Genomic DNA, 18,556 nt, shown 5'->3' on the forward strand with positions numbered 1-18,556 from the left:
GAAAAAAGAAAAAGAATTAGCATCTTCCTTTAAAAAGGAGAGTAAGTAGCAGGAAAGGAAAGGAAGGTAAGTAGCAGGTGTTTTCCATAAGTACCAGTTTCCCTCAAGGGCAGAATATGTTGGTGCTCTATAATTTTACCAGCATCAGGTAATATCAATAGAGAATATCGAGAATAAATCTGACTGGGGAAAGGGAAAATTTCACGGAGGAAATTCTACTAGGGCTATAAAGGATGGGCTTGGGCTTCAATAGACATAAATGAACTAAAGGAAAAGAAGCTACAGACCAAGTGGATTATTCTGAAATGTAAAATTTTTGGTATTAGCAAGATACAGCAAGATTTGTTTTTGTTTTTGTTTTGTGTTGTTTTGCTTCTATTTCGGTCTTTTCTCTGAGCTCCTGAAAGTACACCATGGAATCTGCTGCCAGAACCACTTACAATAAGGTCGTCCTGTTTACAGGTTCGGTAAGCTGTTTTTATTCTTTAATAAATGAGAAATGATGCCATTATCCCCTACAACATAGCTGAGGTTTTACTTGAACAAAATCCGTTTGGAAATGTTAAGCTGGTGACACAGAACTAATATGCCTCAAGGTGGTCATTCTCTCTGGATTAAAGCTGTGGAACAATTGTGGCTCCTGTTACAAGGAAAATGACAAAGGGCCATTATGAAAAGGGACAAAAATCTCTGTTCCCAGAGGGGGGACTGACAAACTGAAAGTCCCCATCTACATGCCAACACAAAAGCCTGATTGCCTCAGATTGTTTGTTTATGTAAATCAAAAGGCTGCCATTAATTCAGCAAGTGGGGCTGCTCAGTGACAAAGAAGGTGGTGATTGGCCGGATGCTTGCTCGTGGGCTGGTGGCAAATCTAACAAATCCTATTGCTTTGGTTCTAAGCTCTATCTGGATACCTTTAAGAAAAGCAGCATTTATTATGTACTAAAGTAAATACTCTGTATTCTTAGAGTAGGGGTTGGAACGCTTCTATCAAGGACCTGTTCACTCAGTTTCCCCAAAGCTGTCTCCACATCGTCTAGCGCAACTGCACATCATGACAGACGTTCCCGGGACATTCGGTCAGGCTGAGTGCAACGGGGATACACCACCTGAAAATGGTCAACAACCAATCCCTAAAACAAATGAGGGAGCCAGTGATGTGGATGGCACCCCACCATACTACCGGGTCGAACGCCGTCTTGAAGACTTACCCACAGAAGGAAATCAGGAGAAAAATGAAAAATTACAAGGGAATAGGCTTGTCAGCTGGTCCACCGATGGGGAGCTTCTCAAAGGTAAAGCATTTTCCTTGTCTTCGATTTGCTTGATTTGGCATATAAACTCACTCAGGATTCTCTTTTGATAAACCATTATGACAGGAATGTGCTGTCCTTCCTCCCACCCATGTCCAAGACCTGAGCAATTGTTCTACTGGAGCTGGATAGCAGAAGGACAAAACTTCTGCCTCAGGTCAAATTCAGGCTTCTTTCTTTGATAGCTCTGGGACCCTAGACATCTCCCCTCCCCTCCTAAAGCCTTAACTTTCTCTGTTAGCAGAAGGCAGAAATGACAGTACTGACATTTGTACGGTTGTTGCAAGGATTACTCAGTGTTGCTTAAACGTTTGCTGCCGTTATTTATTATTGTCTATAGCCCACATATTACTTAAGCAAAGGAAATTCAGTATTTCAAGGTTTTCTTCTGAAATATACCTGAATGTATCCCAATTCATGGTTCTATACCTTTATATAGATGTAAAGTGAGAGGTTATCCTTATGTTTATAAGTAGGAACCAATGAAGAAATGAACTGGAAGAAGTGAAATGGTTACTTTTAGGGATCACAATTGCAAATCAAATAGATCTACCTAGCTAGAGTCTAAATTGATAACTTATTTAAACCTGAATGGCTTTAAGTATTATGGGATTAATCTTGTGGGTGTCTGTTGTTTTTTGTTTTTCCCCTCAGAGAAACCAGAAGAGAATCTTTTTATTGTTCATAAGGCTGTGGCAGATCTTTCTCTCCAGGAAACGAGTAGTGATGAAATGACATTCAGAGGAGGTAAGACGAACTTCCATTTTGTACACTGAAATTGTTTGACTGAATATGGATGGCAGGTTTTGCATGGGATATTGCGTGAGTGTGGTGTTGAAAAAGCAATCCAGGCAATGCCTTCAAAAACTCAGAGCTGCTAGAGACAGATAAGGGAGTAGTCCTGATTATCTGTGGGTTTCACCTTTAGGAGTATTCTAGGAAGATCAAGACTAATACTGACTGGATTGGCATAACTGATTGACATGCCTTGACCTAACCGTATGATATCAGTTTCTCAGTAAGTTAGTCCACGAAATCGATCCTTTAACAAAACAGCAACGACAACAACATCAACAACAACAGGTTTATTCAGTGTCTCCAAATCTGTGTCAGGTACCTTGCAAAATATGAATGTTTCATAAAGGGGTTTGTCCTAAAGTTTTACCTAAAATAACACTATAAATTAATTTGATCTGTAGAAAAATTCCAGGCCTCTGATGCAAGCAGAAGATGGTTATATAATTCTTGTTAATGAAATCTCCCAGGTGATAAAGCTAATTTTAATTGTGTTCTTTCACAAAATGAGAGAATATTGATTTTTAAATTTTTTTTAACGTTTATTTATTTTTGAGACAGAGAGAGACAGAGCATGAACGGGGAGGGTCAGAGAGAGAGGGAGACACAGAATCTGAAACAGGCTCCAGGCTCTGAGCAGTCAGCACAGAGCCCGACGCAGGGCTTGAACTCACGGACCGCGAGATCATGACCTGAGCCAAAGCCAGATGCTTAACTGACTGAGCCACCCAGGCGCCCCAAGAGAATATTGATTTTTAAGGGACTTATATTTCAAATAAACTCAAGAGACTAAGAGACACCAAATCTTTCAGACTTTACTTCTGAGAAGATATCTACGTTGAAGCAATTTCCAAATCAAGTACAGGATAAACACCTATTAATGAAGCACTCATTTCCTCTTTTGCCGCCATAAACATCTTGTCTCAAAATTGAAGTCAGTTCATTAGACCTGAGCGATTTAGCTTAGTTAAGACCTTAACAGGAAACAATGTGGAAGAGATACATTTAAAAAAAAAATATATTAGAACATCGCATAAAATAATAGATACCAAAAAAGACAGGGATGTGACTGGCAGTTTCTCGGGTTTGTCCACTTTGCCTGGATGCCTCTCAGACTATCTGCTGTCCATATGTAGTGGTGGAACCTCCATTATTGTAGTAATGTAGTAAGGAACAACCATTTTTAAGCTTTTACATTATCACACGTCATTTATAAAACTTATGCCCCGTGAAGTGAATTAAATAACTTCTTTGCCCTAATCTTTCTGTTCCCAATGTAGCAAGTTCTCAGAGGCAGGGATGTCAAGGTCCATCAGGAGACCCTTTCAAATTTCTGATCAGGAAGTCTGCTGGAGACAGCAGTTTGCTGGAATCTTTCATTTTTATCAAACAGAGAATGAATGCAATCTGGATTTTCAAGTAGATGGTCTCAGGGTGAATTTTTCCCAGAATAAATCCTTTTGTGTTTGGTGGAACATATGTTTTTCCTGTAAGACACATGTTGGTGTCTCCTGTTTTCACAATGACAAACAGCTATAAAGTCTCCAAAGAGAATACTCCTGGGTTGAAAATAGCAAGATGCTAAAAAAACTGAGGAAAAGCTGTAATTTAAATTCAAGAAGTAATTTCATGCGTGACAACTCCAGGCCTGAGTCATGATATGAGCAAAAAGATCAGTTTTTCTTCTTCTTCTTCTTCTTCTTCTTCTTCTTCTTCTTTAAAGATCAGCTTCTTTGTTTCTGTGGGGGGAAAAAAGTGAATAAAAGAAAGCTTAATATTATAGCAAACATTCTAACATATATTTATTTACAATGTAAAGAACATTGACTAGGCACCAACGTGCTGATAGGAACCGTGTATAACTAGTTAGGAATGATAATCCATCTTTACTTCTGTCTCTTTTTACGAGTTTACAATCTGGTTCCTGTAGTTGGGGAAACAAAACAATGAAAAAAAGAATGAAAATTCTTAACTGGGCATGGATTTGTGAACATCTTTCAGTAAAAGTAGAAAATCGTGGAGGGGAAAGGCAAAGAGGAACATTGTCTCTCATTTTATTTTAAAGACTCTTATGGTGTTGAAAGGGAATAGTGAACCCAGGCCCAACAAGGGACACAATCCAGACAATATCTTGGAGTCATGCATACGATAGACTGAAACTTCCCACAGAAGTCCCTTTAGACGGGCACCTGGGTGGCTCAGTGGGTTAAGCATCTGACTTTGACCATGATCTCATGGTTCCTGAGTTCGAGCCCTCTATCGGGCTCTGGGCTGACAGCTCAGAGCCTGGAGTCTGCTTCAGGTTCTGTCTCCCTCTCTCTCTGCTCCTCCCCCACTCATGCTCTGTCTCTCTGTCGATGATAAACATTAAGAAAAAAAATTAGAAAATATATATATAAAAGAAGTTCCTTTAGTGGTGAAAGCCTAGAGAACAACTTCCACTCTCCATTCTCTTATAATTAGCTCTCTTTAGCATGTAAAATAAATATTGTTCTGATATGCTGTAGTAATTGTGCAGATATGCTGATGTGATCTGCTTGAAAAGTGAAATTTGTGATGAATTAAGCCATGTACAAGTCACTCCATGATACCAAACCACTTGATTCAGTTGTCTTTAGGGACATGTCTAAAATGATAGGCCAATCTAGCTATATAGAGATGATCTCAGCATGATTTTTAAATCTAGGCTCTCCAGAAATCAGAGGCAGATCTTAGACTACATTGTGTGTGCTTTGGGGGGCTTGGTGTTATAGTTAGTCTAGCATTTGACTCCTGACCACCCATGGCCCAAACTAATTAGATGGTGCAACCCATTTTATTGTGTAAAACATACCCATAGCCCACAGAATAATATCCTATAAAGAATATTGTGGGGAAATGATTGTCCAGAAAGGTAATTTAAAGAATAACAGCTGGGTATTTCAATTACGAATTGATTTTGCTACAGGGTATCAATGGAAGAAGATACCTCTGAGCCTCAGTAACCAGGAAATAAGTAGACAGGAAAGGATTGCTGAACAATCTCTAGAAGAGAAAGGAGAGGAGGACGGGAAGAACAAAGCTCATCAAGCAAGTGAAATTGAATGGTTGGGATATCGGAAACCTAGCCAAGTCGATGTGTTGCATTCTAAACATGAGGAGGAGCAAGAGGTTTGGGATGAAGAAATTAATAACGATGATGATGATGGTTGCAATGATGACGAAGATGAAGTTCGAGTGATAGAATTTCAGAAAAAAAATGTTGAAGATTCCCAATTAAAAGAGGAAGGAAATGCAAATGAGGACTCCCCACTGAGCAGCCCTAGTTCCCAACCTGTGACACCTGATGAGCAGCCACCCTTTGGGAAGAAGAGTGATATCTCCAGAAATGCTTATTCAAGATACAATACAATATCCTATCGGAAAATCAGGAAGGGGAACACCAAACAAAGAATTGATGAATTCGAGTCAATGATGCATTTATAAACTAAATGGAACTGAGAAGTTCTTGTGCCCACTAAAGCAAAAGCTAATTCTATTTTCCTGAGATGCGTCTTTGCCTGCCTTATTTGAGTCATCCCCTTTAAAGATGTGAGAGGTTAACCCCTGCTTCACTGTAGAATAATATGGAAATAACCCTAGACAAAATTCAGTCTGGTAACCTCAATCAAAACGCTTTAGATTCATTCTTGGGCATTTGCTTTTTAAAACTTTACTAATATAGCCTCGTGTGGTAAGCACTAGATAGCAAATAGCAAGCACTCTTGGAGACTGTGGCATGATTTGGCTTTAAAAGTAGCAACACTGGAAAACACAGTCTTCAAATGAAAGAGGACTCTTAGAAATGACCTGTATTTCTTTTGGTATCTTTCTTCCTGTACATTGAGGGTGCTGGAAAGACTGGTTCAGTTCTCTTTCTTTTAAATATGCTTTTATAGATTCTGGCAGTAAGCTTTCCAAAATACTTTGCCTTTCCTATTATCTTCAGAAAAGATTTTAAGTGGTTTTCCTTGGCATCTACAGAGTGAAAACTCTGTATAGGCCTCCTTCCTAGGTGTTATCATTCACTGAATTTTCTCACTAGAGGGGCTGAGCAATTGTCAGTCAGGACGATTGTGTTGACTAAATGTTGGCTTTATGTTCTCAGGATGAATGAAATTCATTGTAAGGTTGGTACAAGGAGGGGCTAGAAGATGGGTGGGCAATAGATTAAAGAGTCAGTTTATTTCTGTGACAGAAAATAAAATCTCATCTGGCATAGTTAAATTCATTAAAAATGAAAATGACAGCTTCGGTGAAATTTGAAGAGGATATCCTTCTGTATTACTATACTTGCTCTTATTAACAGTATCTCAGAAGAGTTTTCTTTCCTTAGAAACCCAAGAGAAGTCTCGTCATAACTGTACTAGTTACTATGAAAATGGAAATAATTATCTTAGGGTATTTTCAAAGTAGAGCGTGAGCCTGTATTTTTAGTGAGAAAGCTCTGATAGTTGGGAATATATAATTTACTGGACCTCAGCCCAAATCAAGATGCTTAAAATTGTACTTATGGAGCTTCACTCAAACCGGTGTGTCAAATAATGTATTGAATATTTATGAAAAGGGAGAGTCTATATTTATATTCTTAGATAGTTTCATAATTTTTCATTTCATGCTTCCATATATATCACTCTGAACTTTCTGTCACCACCGTTAAAGATATTTTTGGCCCTGCAAATAAAAAGACAATTCCTTATTGTCTGAATGTAATACAGTCTTCATTGTACTATTCAACCCTTTGTTTATTTCTTTTTCATTTTGTGAAAAACCCTGGGTTAGCTCTTCTTAGATTATTGCTTATTTATGTGTAACAAATCCTGCACATTCTAATGGAAATTTCTTTAATTCTTCCTGGTCATATATTTCCAGGGTATCATGTACTATTATTTACTGTTTACAAGACTCAATTTTGAATTCAAGATTGAAGTGCTCCTTTTATTCTTTCAAACAGATATTTTGCAACCTGATCACGTAAAAGTTCTGTCACTCTTCATCTGTGGAACTTAAAGATTTCATTCTTGACAATGCAAGTTCTCAGAATAAAGCCAGGGAAATCGGGTCTTTCTTGATAAATTTAGGTAGAAGATTAGTGCACTAGGACAATTTCCTATTTATTTAGATCCTCTAAATCATTCCACCTGGACAACCTATTTTCTTTTCTGGATTACTGATGACCCCTACAATTTTCCACTTAACTTCAAAACACAGTATTGTGTTATCCATCATGGAATAGGAGCATTTTGTTAACCTACCATCAGCAGAGCCTATATTATGAACTGTTCCAGCGGAAGTGTTGAATCCCTGTGGAATCTGAGTGAGGTGGGTGGTCTACGGCCACCATCTATAGTGTGACACGGCCAAGCAACCAGCTCTTATGGGGATCCAACGCCTAGTAACCGTGGCCTTTTTAGCTTTGTGCTCTTACCAAAAATTAACCAACCACAAAATATTTTGTCAACAAAGACTTTTTCGGGGTAAGCTCAAGGAGTAAATGCTTAGTGCTCATGGATGAGGCAGTGTAGTTGCAAAAGAGCACTGAAACCATTCTTTGACATTAATGCCCACTGCCCTGTGCTGCCATCTTACACGAAGGCCATAGACTTGAGTGATTATAAGTAACACGAGGGGTTAGATGACTGTTTGATTCTTTATAACCTAGGAAAGGCAAGGGTATGATTCAGATTGCACGAGGGATATTTAACATATTAGACACTCCTATGGGATAAATTAGAACACAAATTGGTAATTATACTGGAGGATTTACTGCTTTTGTGATTCAAGCTTTGAGCGTGGAAGAAGGACTCTGGTACCTGGTAGGAGGGAAATTGGTTTATTGTGAGAATGTTGATACTTCTTACACGAGTTTTAATTTTTCTTAGTTTTTGGGTGAACAGGAATTAATAAAAAGCTCTGTTTCATAGTCAATATAAAATTCACCTTTCATATAATGCTACATTTAAAGGCATGGAATATGTCCGAATCTGTCTATCATCTGTCTACAACTTAAATAAAAAACTGCTGTGTCTGACTTGCTCTCAATAAAAGTTTGTGTCCTTGTTTTTGGTGTCTAGAATTTATTTTCTTTAGCTGCTTTTTAAAATGTAGAAAGAGCCCTTGCATATCAACAGCTACTAAAGATTATTCATAAATGCTGTTTAGAAACCAACAGAACACCTTATTTAAAATCAAAACAGCATTATTTCAAAAAGGTCTTAAAATGGTTGTGTAGAAAATTGCAAAAAAAAAAATTTCTGGTGGATACATATGTAATGTTCATTAAAAAAATCTTTATTATTTTTTACAGGAACTGAGCCCTTGTTTTAGATACATCTTAATTCCAATAACTTGAAAAACATATATATAAATATATAAATATATAAATATATATATATAAATATATATATATATGTATCTTTACAGTCATCAAAGTAATACATTTAAACCATGATGACACTTTTATAGTAATTGTTTCTGCACATTCACATGGGGTAGTACTTTTGGTACATTTTCTAATGAAGAACGGACATTTAAGTTTTTCAAAGTGATAGGAAAAAAATATTTAAAATACATACTAATAGAGAATTATGGAAAAAGATGAAGCACTGGGGTATCATAAAGAAGAAACATGTTTGACCACATGAGAAAGGCAACTACTTTCAAAGCCTTAACTTTCATTGCTCTATAAAAACAAGAGGGTTATAAAAAGTAATGTCGAAAGTTACAGCAAAGATTTGCCAATATTAAAATATCAGACAGTAACATAATAAATATGAATACCAAAATGTGTATATAGCTCACGAAGAACATGAGGCGACTAAGCCATACAATCAATGTAAACACAATGACGTGGGCAGTAATCAACAGCAGCGGTCACTGAACAGATAGATACGTGACAAGTTACAAAATCAAAGGATGATATCTAGTAATTAACTGCCAGTGTGGGAGAGTTTTGGACAGGAATTTGGAAAGTAATTTGCGGTTTTAGTTCAAAACGTAATATTACGCATTTGATTCTTTCTTTGTAATGACTTCAGTTGGGCAGAGGCAGGAAAAAACGGATACTTCAAAATGTTCAAATTACTCTAAATTCCTTTATGCTCGTTCTGTTAACAGAATGAACAGATGTTTTCATTAACTCTACCTTTGCCTTCTCTTGTTTCTCTGCCCACTTCTTCTAGATAATATGTATAAAACTTGCAACATTTAGGCAGTTGTCTGAAGGAAGAGAATTAAGCCATGTGCATATTCCTGAGTGAATAAGCATCTTGATAATTTAAAGTTTGGTTACTCCCTTCAAGTATGGAGAACAATACCCAGAGTGAAAGTCTACTGGAGACGTTTTTGTCCAGAAGGCCAGATTCAGACAAGGCTGTGCACCTAAAATAATTCAAAATATCTAAACACATTTCATAGTTTTCTTTATTTGTGAGTAGAAACTCTTGGTTTTATTTTCTCTCACTTCAAAACATAAGAGATAGAGCCTCATATATTTATATGTACACACATATATATAAATATATACACACATTTATCTATATAAATATAAGTTTATTTACATATATATTTACAAAGATTGATTTTTTTGGTCAAGTAATCTGTGCTCTCAAAAATTAGTGTTAATATCTTATATATAGGTTATATTTTATATAGATATTTATGACTAATATCCTTGAACTGGCAAATACCAATCAATAATAAAATAGAAAGCCTTTGTTATCAAAAAAATTATTTGTTACTTATTTGATGGCAACTATCATCATTAGAAATGCAACATATTAGAAGCTTGCTCTATCTACTGAAAAATGAGAACTTTCCTGTATGTTTTTGCAAAGTGATGATTCACATAAGTTTGCAAACAGACCCTAATTGGGATGGTAACTATTAGCTGCCCCATTAGGTTGAAAACAGAGGCATTAAATCTGCTTGTTGTCGGGGCGCCTGGGTGGCGCAGTCGGTTAAGCGTCCGACTTCAACCAGGTCACGATCTCGCGGTCTGTGAGTTCGAGCCCCGCGTCAGGCTCAGGGCTGATGGCTCAGAGCCTGGAGCCTGTTTCTGATTCTGTGTCTCCCTCTCTCTCTGCCCCTCCCCCGTTCATGCTCTGTCTCTCTCTGTCCCAAAAATAAATAAAAACGTTGAAAAAAAAATTTAAAAAAAAAAAAATCTGCTTGTTGTGAAGGGGTTTCCCCCCTGCCCCTTTCTTTTAGGTCCTTTCTTTTAGGACCACCAACACCTGAAATATCCATTAAACCTCAGCAGGAGTAGATAATGCTTTACATTGGCTTACTCAAATCTGTCCATGGAATGGCTGTTTTCCAGAAATAAATATTTTGTGTACATCAGCTTTGGTTACTGTTCCTTTTCTCATTTCAAGGCATGCAGCTTGTAGCAATGTTTGAATAACCTACACAAAAGTTGTAGAAGCACTATGGTGACAATCTGCACAATGTAGTAAAAGTTACAAGACTTGGTTTGTATTTTAAATTAAAGGACCCTTCATTTTTTTACTTCCCACCTCTGTTCAAACTGGACAGTCTTTCAGCTCTGATTAATGGTTGGTAGAAGAAAGGGTCGGCAGTATTATTTACAGAGAAGCAATTTCTCTATGTCCGCTTCTCCTTCTCATATATGTTATAGGAAATGGAAAAGAGTATGTCCTCCACGAAGTCAAGGAGATGGACTATTGCAAAGCATGTGGGCGTAGCAAACCTTAAGCCTACATTTCGGTTGATTAACAGAAAGGATGTAGCCTTTTATCCTATCTATACAACAGCCAAGAAAGACCTAAGAAGCTTGACATCACAATGAAGGGATTTTAACTGAGTCCACCTGAGTTGACCTCTCTACGTAAAAAACAAATCATAGCAGCATGCTGTAGTCAAAGAGATTCTTTGCTTCTCCTTCTCCTCCTCCTCCTCCTTCCCCTCCTCCTCCTCCTTCTTCTTCTATCTTCTTTTTCTTCCATCTTCTTCTCCTTCTCCTTCTCCTTTTCCTTCTTCTTCCTCTTCTTCTTCTTCTTCTTCTTCTTCTTCTTCTTCAGACAGAATGGAAACTAAATTTTAATCTCTTACTCGTGGGATGATTTTAGACAACCCCTCTCAGCCATCCTCCTTGTCTGCATATTGGGGAGAAAAAGACCTAACTCATGGAGTTGTGCACAACAGTGAGATGGGGCATAAACAGTGCCTAGCACATCAAAGATATTCAAAGATAATTAGTTCTCATCTCTTTTCCCTTTATTCCCTGTAAATACCTTGTTTTTTGTGGAAGATATTGGGACCCTCACCTGCGGCATATTTCTTTTCTGTGTTTGAATGGGAAGTTAAAGTTGTTAAAACAAATAAAATGGTACTGGCTGGCTGGCCTCAACCCCACTCTCTTACATGAGAGCCCCTTGAAAACCATTCTAAGCCATTCATAAAATCAAGGTGGACTGGAGAGATTGAATTCCTACGTACAGTAGCTGGTATCTTTTTACTCCTCTACAATCCCTAAGGCGATACTATAAGCAAGGGTTTTTCATATCGAGAATATTTCCAGATTAGTTGTGGAGAAGCTAACAGTACATTGTGATTATGGCATATGGTGGTTTTGGGGTCCTGTGAATGACAGCTGATTGAACGTCAGCAGACAGAAATGAGCAAATTTGATGCTAGCGATGAAACATGGCTGTACCAACAACAGCTCTGTCATCTTTTAGGGAGAAGTTCTGGGTAACTTGAAAAAGAGAAAGAAACTGGGCAAACTTAAAGGTTCAGAAGTACTTGGATGGTCTGGTAAGTTAGCTTTTGATCAAACAAGTCCTGTGAAATATTACCAAAACCATGCTTGTGTTTAAAGTAACAAAATGTATAGACGCTTTTCTAAGAAAAGGCAATGACTCAAACCAATTCAGGGAAAACTCTGAAGTCCCTGTAACACTGCCTCCTACTGATGGATTTAGGGCTGAAGAGGACCCTAATGTGTCCCATTCAAGGTTTCTCACTAGAAGTACTAGAGACCTAGTAGCATTTACTCCTTTACTATAGTCTTCTAAAAATAGAATTTAGAGGATAATGCTTAAAAAATGTTGGTAGGAGATTTCACAATTAGTCAATACTCTTAAATTTAGGTCTATAAGGTTTCTAACGAGTGATTCATTGCTTGAATCTCAGAGTAACAGAAAAATACATGGTAAAAGCTGTTTTTAAAATTCTTTCTAAGAATAAACATGTCACATATGAAAATAATCCTCTGCGATATTGACAGTATGGATTCAAATACAGCTTCATATTATGAGCATGTCATGGTGAAGTCAGGGAGACTGTGCACTAAACAGACTATAGAAGTTTTGTTTTGTTTTGGTTTTTTTGTGAAAAACATTCCAATTTCTTTCATTGGTATGCCCAAAGATAAGTGAATCCAAACCATAATTCGTCTTTTTCTGAACAGAGTTGATGTTTTTCATGGAAACGTTTTTTGAATAAAAAGAGAGTTTTTACACTGGGGGAAAAAATAAAATAAAACCTTTCAACATTTTTGCAGTCACACAAATAATTGCATGGGGCACTCAGCAGATTCAGTTTGGGTCAGCAATTCAGTTAGTCCTTTGGCAACTGGCTTGTGTTTTATCCGTTTTGAAAAGAATTATCTCATTTTCTAGTCATTCTCTTATCTCATCTGCAATGTCAATTATCAGAACAAAACATCTTAAATACGATGCAAATAGGCAAACCTATTTTCCCTTCTGAGTCATAGTTATAGTTCCGCTTTTGTGTAATTAATTGGGAGATAAAATTAAATTTTAGATAGGAAGTCAGAATTAAGATGCCCAGTTTTACCATCAGCTCGACTGAACAAAGTTTCATTTGTTTTTATATTAACAAGCGTATACCATGGTTATCCTACAGAGACCCAACTCCAGCGAAAAGCTTTATGTATCTCTATCTTAAGAATGCTCTAGATCAGATTTGTTTGGGCCAGTGGCTTGGGGCAGTGGAATGAGCCCTCTCTGTAGAGATCCAAATTCTAATCATCACTAACTGGTGTAGGATTTTTAGACACATAATTCATCTTTTGGGTATCAATTTTCTTACTAAAAAAACAGTATAAAAGATACTAGGATTTCTAAAACCTTTTCTAGTATGCCTAAGTATTGGCATCCCTAAGATTAGGAGCTCAGTTTGGACCAAAGAAAAATTGGACTTTGTCCCCAATTTATCGGTGTTATCACTAGGTCCACATCTATGGCCTTATTCCCCACTCCCACCCCACCCCATAGAGGTGCTATATTCCCTTTCTTTTTTGGCCAAGTCTAGATCAATTTTTTTTCTTAACTCTCTTCCTGAGGGTTGTATATTCTTATTCTCTTCCCCTTTCATTATGTTTACTTCATTTTATTTCTACTTTGGAATCTTTTAGAGCTTTTTAAACATATTTCAACCCTGTGAATGCTGTTAAATCTAAAATACTATTTTATATAAATCTTTAATATTTTTCAGTGCTTTATTTCTTTTTTTAAAAAAAATATGTTTGTTTGTTTATTTATTTATTTTGAGAGAGAGAGAGAGAGAGAGAGAGAGAGACAGCCAGCACAAGCAGGGGAAATGCAGAGAGAGAGGGAGAGAGAATCCCAAGCAGGATGCAGGGCTCTATTCCATCATGGGATCATGACCTGAGCCTAAATCAAGAGTCAGAGGCTTAACTGACGGAGCCACCCAGGTGCCCCTCATTGCTCTATTTCTGCTTTATTTATTTCAGCTCCTCTTATCTGATCTTGCATTAGAGCGTGTTCAACGATTAAGTGTATTTTTTGTGACTGTGTATTGTGACCCACCCAGTCTTTTTCTTTGCCTTTTTTCTTTCTTTTTTAACGTCCACATAGGTCTAGGAGGTTGCTACTAAGACTGTTTTTTTTTTTAAGTGTAGCTTTAAAAGCACAAAATGAATTAAAACAATGTCTATGTCTAGAATTGAATCAGCATTTGACTTCCTCACTGAAAATTTTTTTCCATTGACTCATATGGGGAAAAAACAAAACAAAACAACATTATGTAGTCCTCTAGATTAAAGCTCTACCATTGGGGAGTATGATATTGATACTCTTCACACCGGTAGGCGAACATGAGTGCAGTTGGAAGGGACTTCATCAAGATGGCAGCTGCGTGTGTTTCTAAGGTCTTTTCACCATAGGAACTCAAGTCATTGTTTTATTAAAAATAGTAAATAAAGGTCTAGGTTCTCATTGATGATACCAACTTGTGAGGCCCAAGGAGCTGGTTATTATCAGACTCAGTCATCATGAATATCACTGTGCTTCCTCCAGTACTTTTGGCTTCATTTCCAGTTACCTGTTTGATCACATAGGGAAGCTTGCAGGCTGAGGTCCAGCACAGGACAGGAAGCAGGCAATTCAAAAGGCCACCTAGAGTTGAAGAAGGACTCCAATCCAATGTTAGACTGTTTCCCTGAGCTCACTCTTGGTTTCTTAACTATTGTGGGTTTTTTAATCTCCTATTCAAGGGCTATTAATTTTGAGAATGTAAACTACCACGGAGAAACACAGTCCCCACCTCCACTGTAATTTTCACAGTGTCTAATGGGTTTACTGGATAAAAAATATTAGTTGCTCTTTAGTCTTCATAATATTTTTCAAATTTCCACTTCTGATACTGCTTCACTGGGTCACAAGCAGCAACTTTCAGGGTCTTCTGAGAAACATTTCCTTCTAAGCACAACAACTGATGATAGTTTCCAAAAACAATGTGATTCACCTAGAAAGAAAGAGAATCTGGAATGAGCCACAGAATGAATTTGACAACTGCCATATAAAGAAATACAAACTGATAAAAAAAAGATAATTATATTTTTGATTCTTCAGGAATTCTTCTTGCCTAAATTAACAACGTGCATACAGTCTTTAGACTGTATTAAATTTGTCTCTATCTCACTTCGCCAAGCTACAAGGCTGTTAAGACTTTTACGACTTCCTCAGGGAGGAGGCAAAAGATTTATTTTCTGACAATAGGTTTGATTACTCTATTATTTAAAGAAAATAATTCCATACAGCATTTACTATATTTGATGGATGATGGTTCTCTAATTGATGGTGATCATGAAAAAATACCCATTGCAAAAAATGAGTTAGTTAATGTCTTAATTGAGTTCATACCTTAGAATGCAAACTTGGAATACAAAGTGCTAGAAATGATGTATATATTTATAATCTTTCCACCATAATCTCTGATAGTACATAATACCTGATGTTCAGAAAATCCAGAGGTACTTAGGAAAAAGTCAAAGGTATTTCAGAGAAGTTCTATTATTGGTTAATATTTACTGAATATCCTAGAAATAATGGATAACCAATTTAGAACATGCTTATGGCTTTATATATTTTTTCACCTTTTAATTCTCTCAATTTTCTATGACTATGACAAAGGTAATCTTAATCATACGTACATTGTTTTGAACTATTCAAAAGAATATATCAAACAGGGGTGACTTCATAATAGTTTGTTTTAAAGATGTTCCTACAAAAACATTGTCATCTGTAGGACTCTGGTAAGACGATGTTTGAGTATGCTCAAGGTTTTGTAAAGGAGTTGGCCTTGAGCAAAATCATCCTGGATTATCTACAATGTTCCGCCAGTGGATTATAAAGTGGTAACTGAACAACTTGTCCCCAACCTAAAGACATTTGATGAGGGAACCAGTAGTGGAGGGTCATTCCATGCCCCATAGGTAGTATTTAGAAGCTACCTATGAAATGATTTCCTTTTAGGTGTCCATAATCCAGAGCATTTGGGTGGGTGGGCTTAGAGAACATATTTGAAATGCAGGTTGGAAATGTATCATTTTAACAATGCATTGGTATTCAGGGTCAAACTCTCTATTACCCTACTTCCTTCCATGAAGCTCTCAACTCCTAACGCTAAAAGAAAAGATATGTTCTTGTTACTCATAGTCTTATTCTCCATTTCTCTTAACATGCTTTGGAGGATTCAGGAGGTTTAGTATAAAAACTACCAAAATACTGAAAAAATAAGGAAGGCTATTATTAAGATATTCATCTCCATAACATCTAGCAGCATGGAAATGGGGAACCGAAGGCAGAAGGCAGCTATGTGGCATGATACAAAGTCACAGGCACAACCAATGTCGGGAAACAGCTATCCAATTTTTGCTATCTTAATTAAATTACTCTCTTTACAAACTGGTTTACCATTTAAAGGGACCAAAATAAACCTATATAAAAATCAGCTAAGAAGGCTTAAGTTCTCAGTGGGGTCAAGCCAGTTTGTAAATAAGACCTATGTGATTTAAGGGCTGCTTACTCCTAAATATTTTCTCACCAGCCTGAATTTTTTTCCTGGTAACAGATTCACTTCTGGAAATGAAAAATGTGTTCTCATTCTCATCCTTTCTCTCCCCTGCACCCACCACCTCCCCCAACACCTCCCCCATCCCCCCACCACCTCCTGCTTTTTTGGCATAAGGTTAAGGAAGCCAAAGAGAATATTCAATAGATGTTTATGCATTTTCCCAACACCATGAAATATAAAATTAGTAACTTGTACACTAGTAATACTTCATTTTTCTGAATAAGTCAACAAGAGCCATTATCACTAACAAGGAAAAAAAAATGTCCAGAAGGAACTGAAATATAACAGAGAAAATTAAAAGGGAGGAAGGTTGGGAAGCGTGTTGCTCAGACCCTGGTTTTGATCCCCAGTGGGAAGAAAACTGTCATGAAGGGAGTGGTCACTGGTTGTGACATCAAAAGGAATGGAGGCACTCTAAGGAGAAAAAGAAGCATGCTGACTTTGGGGACAGGCCTGAGCAAAATGATGGTCTTCATGCACCCAGTACATTTTGTGGATTTGATGGCTACTTGCTAGTGAGATAGTAGAGACTTTAGGAAGGCCCTCCTGAAACTATTCTTGCCACCCCAAGATCTTACACCAAAGCTTACGATTTGATATCTTGTTAAAATAGAATTGGGGAAGGGGTGCCTGGGTGGCTCAGGCAGTTAGGCATCTGACTCTTGATTTCGGCTCGGGTCATCATCTCACAGTTCGTGAGATCGAGCACTGTGTCAGGCTCTGTGCGGACAGCAGGGAGGCTGCCTGGGGTTCTCTCTCTTCCTCTCTCTCTGTCCCTCCATCACTCACACACGCACACACACACACACACACACACTCTCTCTCCCTCTCTCAAAAGAAATAAATAAACTTTAAAAAATACCATTGAGGGAAACTGTCAGGACTTTGAGAATGAAGAAGATATAGCAGGAGTGGGCTAGGAAATATTAACAGCTGGACCTCTGGACAAACACCCCCAGATCTGTAGCATGGGTTTATGTAATACTCCCATCATGGCTTGTTTCAAGATACCAATGTGATGTCATTGAATGTGAAGTTAGCGCACAATTAGCTCCTACAAGCTGGTGGGAGCTGGTTCCAACACCTGTTGAGAGCCAGGTCTCTGGTAACCAGGGTGGGGGATGAGGAAAAGTCACCCCTTGTGGAAAGGAGGCAGAATGCCAAAAAAAACGGATTCATCCTAAAGTGCAGGCCTTGTAGAAAGCACGCTGGTTCTTGTTTTCCCCATATACTCTCCTTATAGACTTTTCTGGTGACCATTGAGAACCAGTTCTAGCCCATAAGCGTTATTTTTGCCGTTGTTAGTTGACTGAAGCAAATGACTTACAGAAACAAAGATGCTGATACTAATGTAACCAAGGAACCCGGTGACTTATATTTTAAACAACCTACCTGAAATAAATTTTGTAAAAGAAAAAGAAGGACTTGCCAATTTATAAAAAAAAAAAATCTGTTTATCTCTCTGTATGAACTTTTATTTTGCCTCGATCATCACAAGCACATTTAAAGGTTCTGAGTGAGGAAGCCGACAATGAGAGTTTTATGTCCCCTTTAATTGGAAGTTGGATTTGTGATAAAGAAGAGGTACAGATATTTTGCTTACCAGTTCCAGATGAAAGACTGATGTTGATTTATGCAGCCATTTTAGCCCTTTGTTTCTGTTATCACAAGGGTGCAGCCTCAGGGCCCCGGTATCAGGGACTGGAGCTAAGCACCACTCTCCATGTTTAATAAGTCTTAGCCAGGTATAATTAAATTGCTGAAGCTGTCGGGAAATGAATAAAGAAAAGGTCACTTTCAGCAGCAAACACAGGTAGGGTCTTTGCTTCACAGTTTTGTTAGCAATGGTTAAGGAGATGGGCACTCTGATCAAATGTTTTGTACCCAAATCCTGGTATTGCCACTTTCAGTTCGGACAGTACGGGCGTACTATTACCATATCGCATTTCATTCTTGTCATTTTTAAGTTGGATAGCAACAGCGTGTATCTCAGAGAGTTGAGGTAATGACTGCTAGGTGTTTATTTAACACACAGTAAGCCCTCAATAAATGTGAGTTGCAAT

General features: G+C 37.6%; 2 protein-coding genes across 3 annotated transcripts in view; one reads left to right on the forward strand and one right to left on the reverse strand.

The window, feature by feature from the left end:
• The first annotated feature begins 1,019 nt into the window (after window positions 1–1,019).
• On the forward strand, window positions 1,020–5,599 carry ERMN (ermin). The gene is made up of 3 exons (XM_047872967.1): window positions 1,020–1,298; window positions 1,971–2,063; window positions 5,059–5,599. The coding sequence occupies exons 1-3, from the start codon at window positions 1,058–1,060 to the stop codon at window positions 5,574–5,576; spliced, it is 852 nt and encodes a 283-aa protein (XP_047728923.1). The 5' UTR covers window positions 1,020–1,057; the 3' UTR covers window positions 5,577–5,599.
• Window positions 5,600–13,792: 8,193 nt separating this feature from the next.
• Window positions 13,793–18,556, reverse strand: part of GALNT5 (polypeptide N-acetylgalactosaminyltransferase 5) — a 42,059-nt gene continuing 37,295 nt past the window's right edge. For both annotated transcript variants that reach the window (XM_047871720.1, XM_047871719.1), the window contains 2 exons: window positions 18,097–18,258; window positions 13,793–14,882 (listed from right to left, as the gene is read on the reverse strand). In XM_047871720.1, the coding sequence (XP_047727676.1) occupies window positions 14,742–14,882; window positions 18,097–18,258 (303 nt within the window). In that variant the 3' untranslated portion in view covers window positions 13,793–14,741. The remainder of the gene's footprint in view (window positions 14,883–18,096; window positions 18,259–18,556) is intronic.

The sequence above is a fragment of the Prionailurus viverrinus genome, chromosome C1 (assembly GCF_022837055.1).
Source record: "Prionailurus viverrinus isolate Anna chromosome C1, UM_Priviv_1.0, whole genome shotgun sequence".
NCBI lineage: Eukaryota > Metazoa > Chordata > Mammalia > Carnivora > Felidae > Prionailurus > Prionailurus viverrinus.

What these genes read in the sequence shown, in the direction of transcription:
- ERMN (XM_047872967.1), top strand. Translation starts at nt 1,058, where the DNA reads ATGACAGACGTTCCCGGGACATTCGGTCAGGCTGAGTGCAACGGGGAT. An exon ending in CGATGGGGAGCTTCTCAAAG is followed by an intron (nt 1,299 to 1,970) that starts GTAAAGCATTTT and finishes TTTTCCCCTCAG; the next exon opens with AGAAACCAGAAGAGAATCTT. An exon ending in TGAAATGACATTCAGAGGAG is followed by an intron (nt 2,064 to 5,058) that starts GTAAGACGAACT and finishes ATTTTGCTACAG; the next exon opens with GGTATCAATGGAAGAAGATA.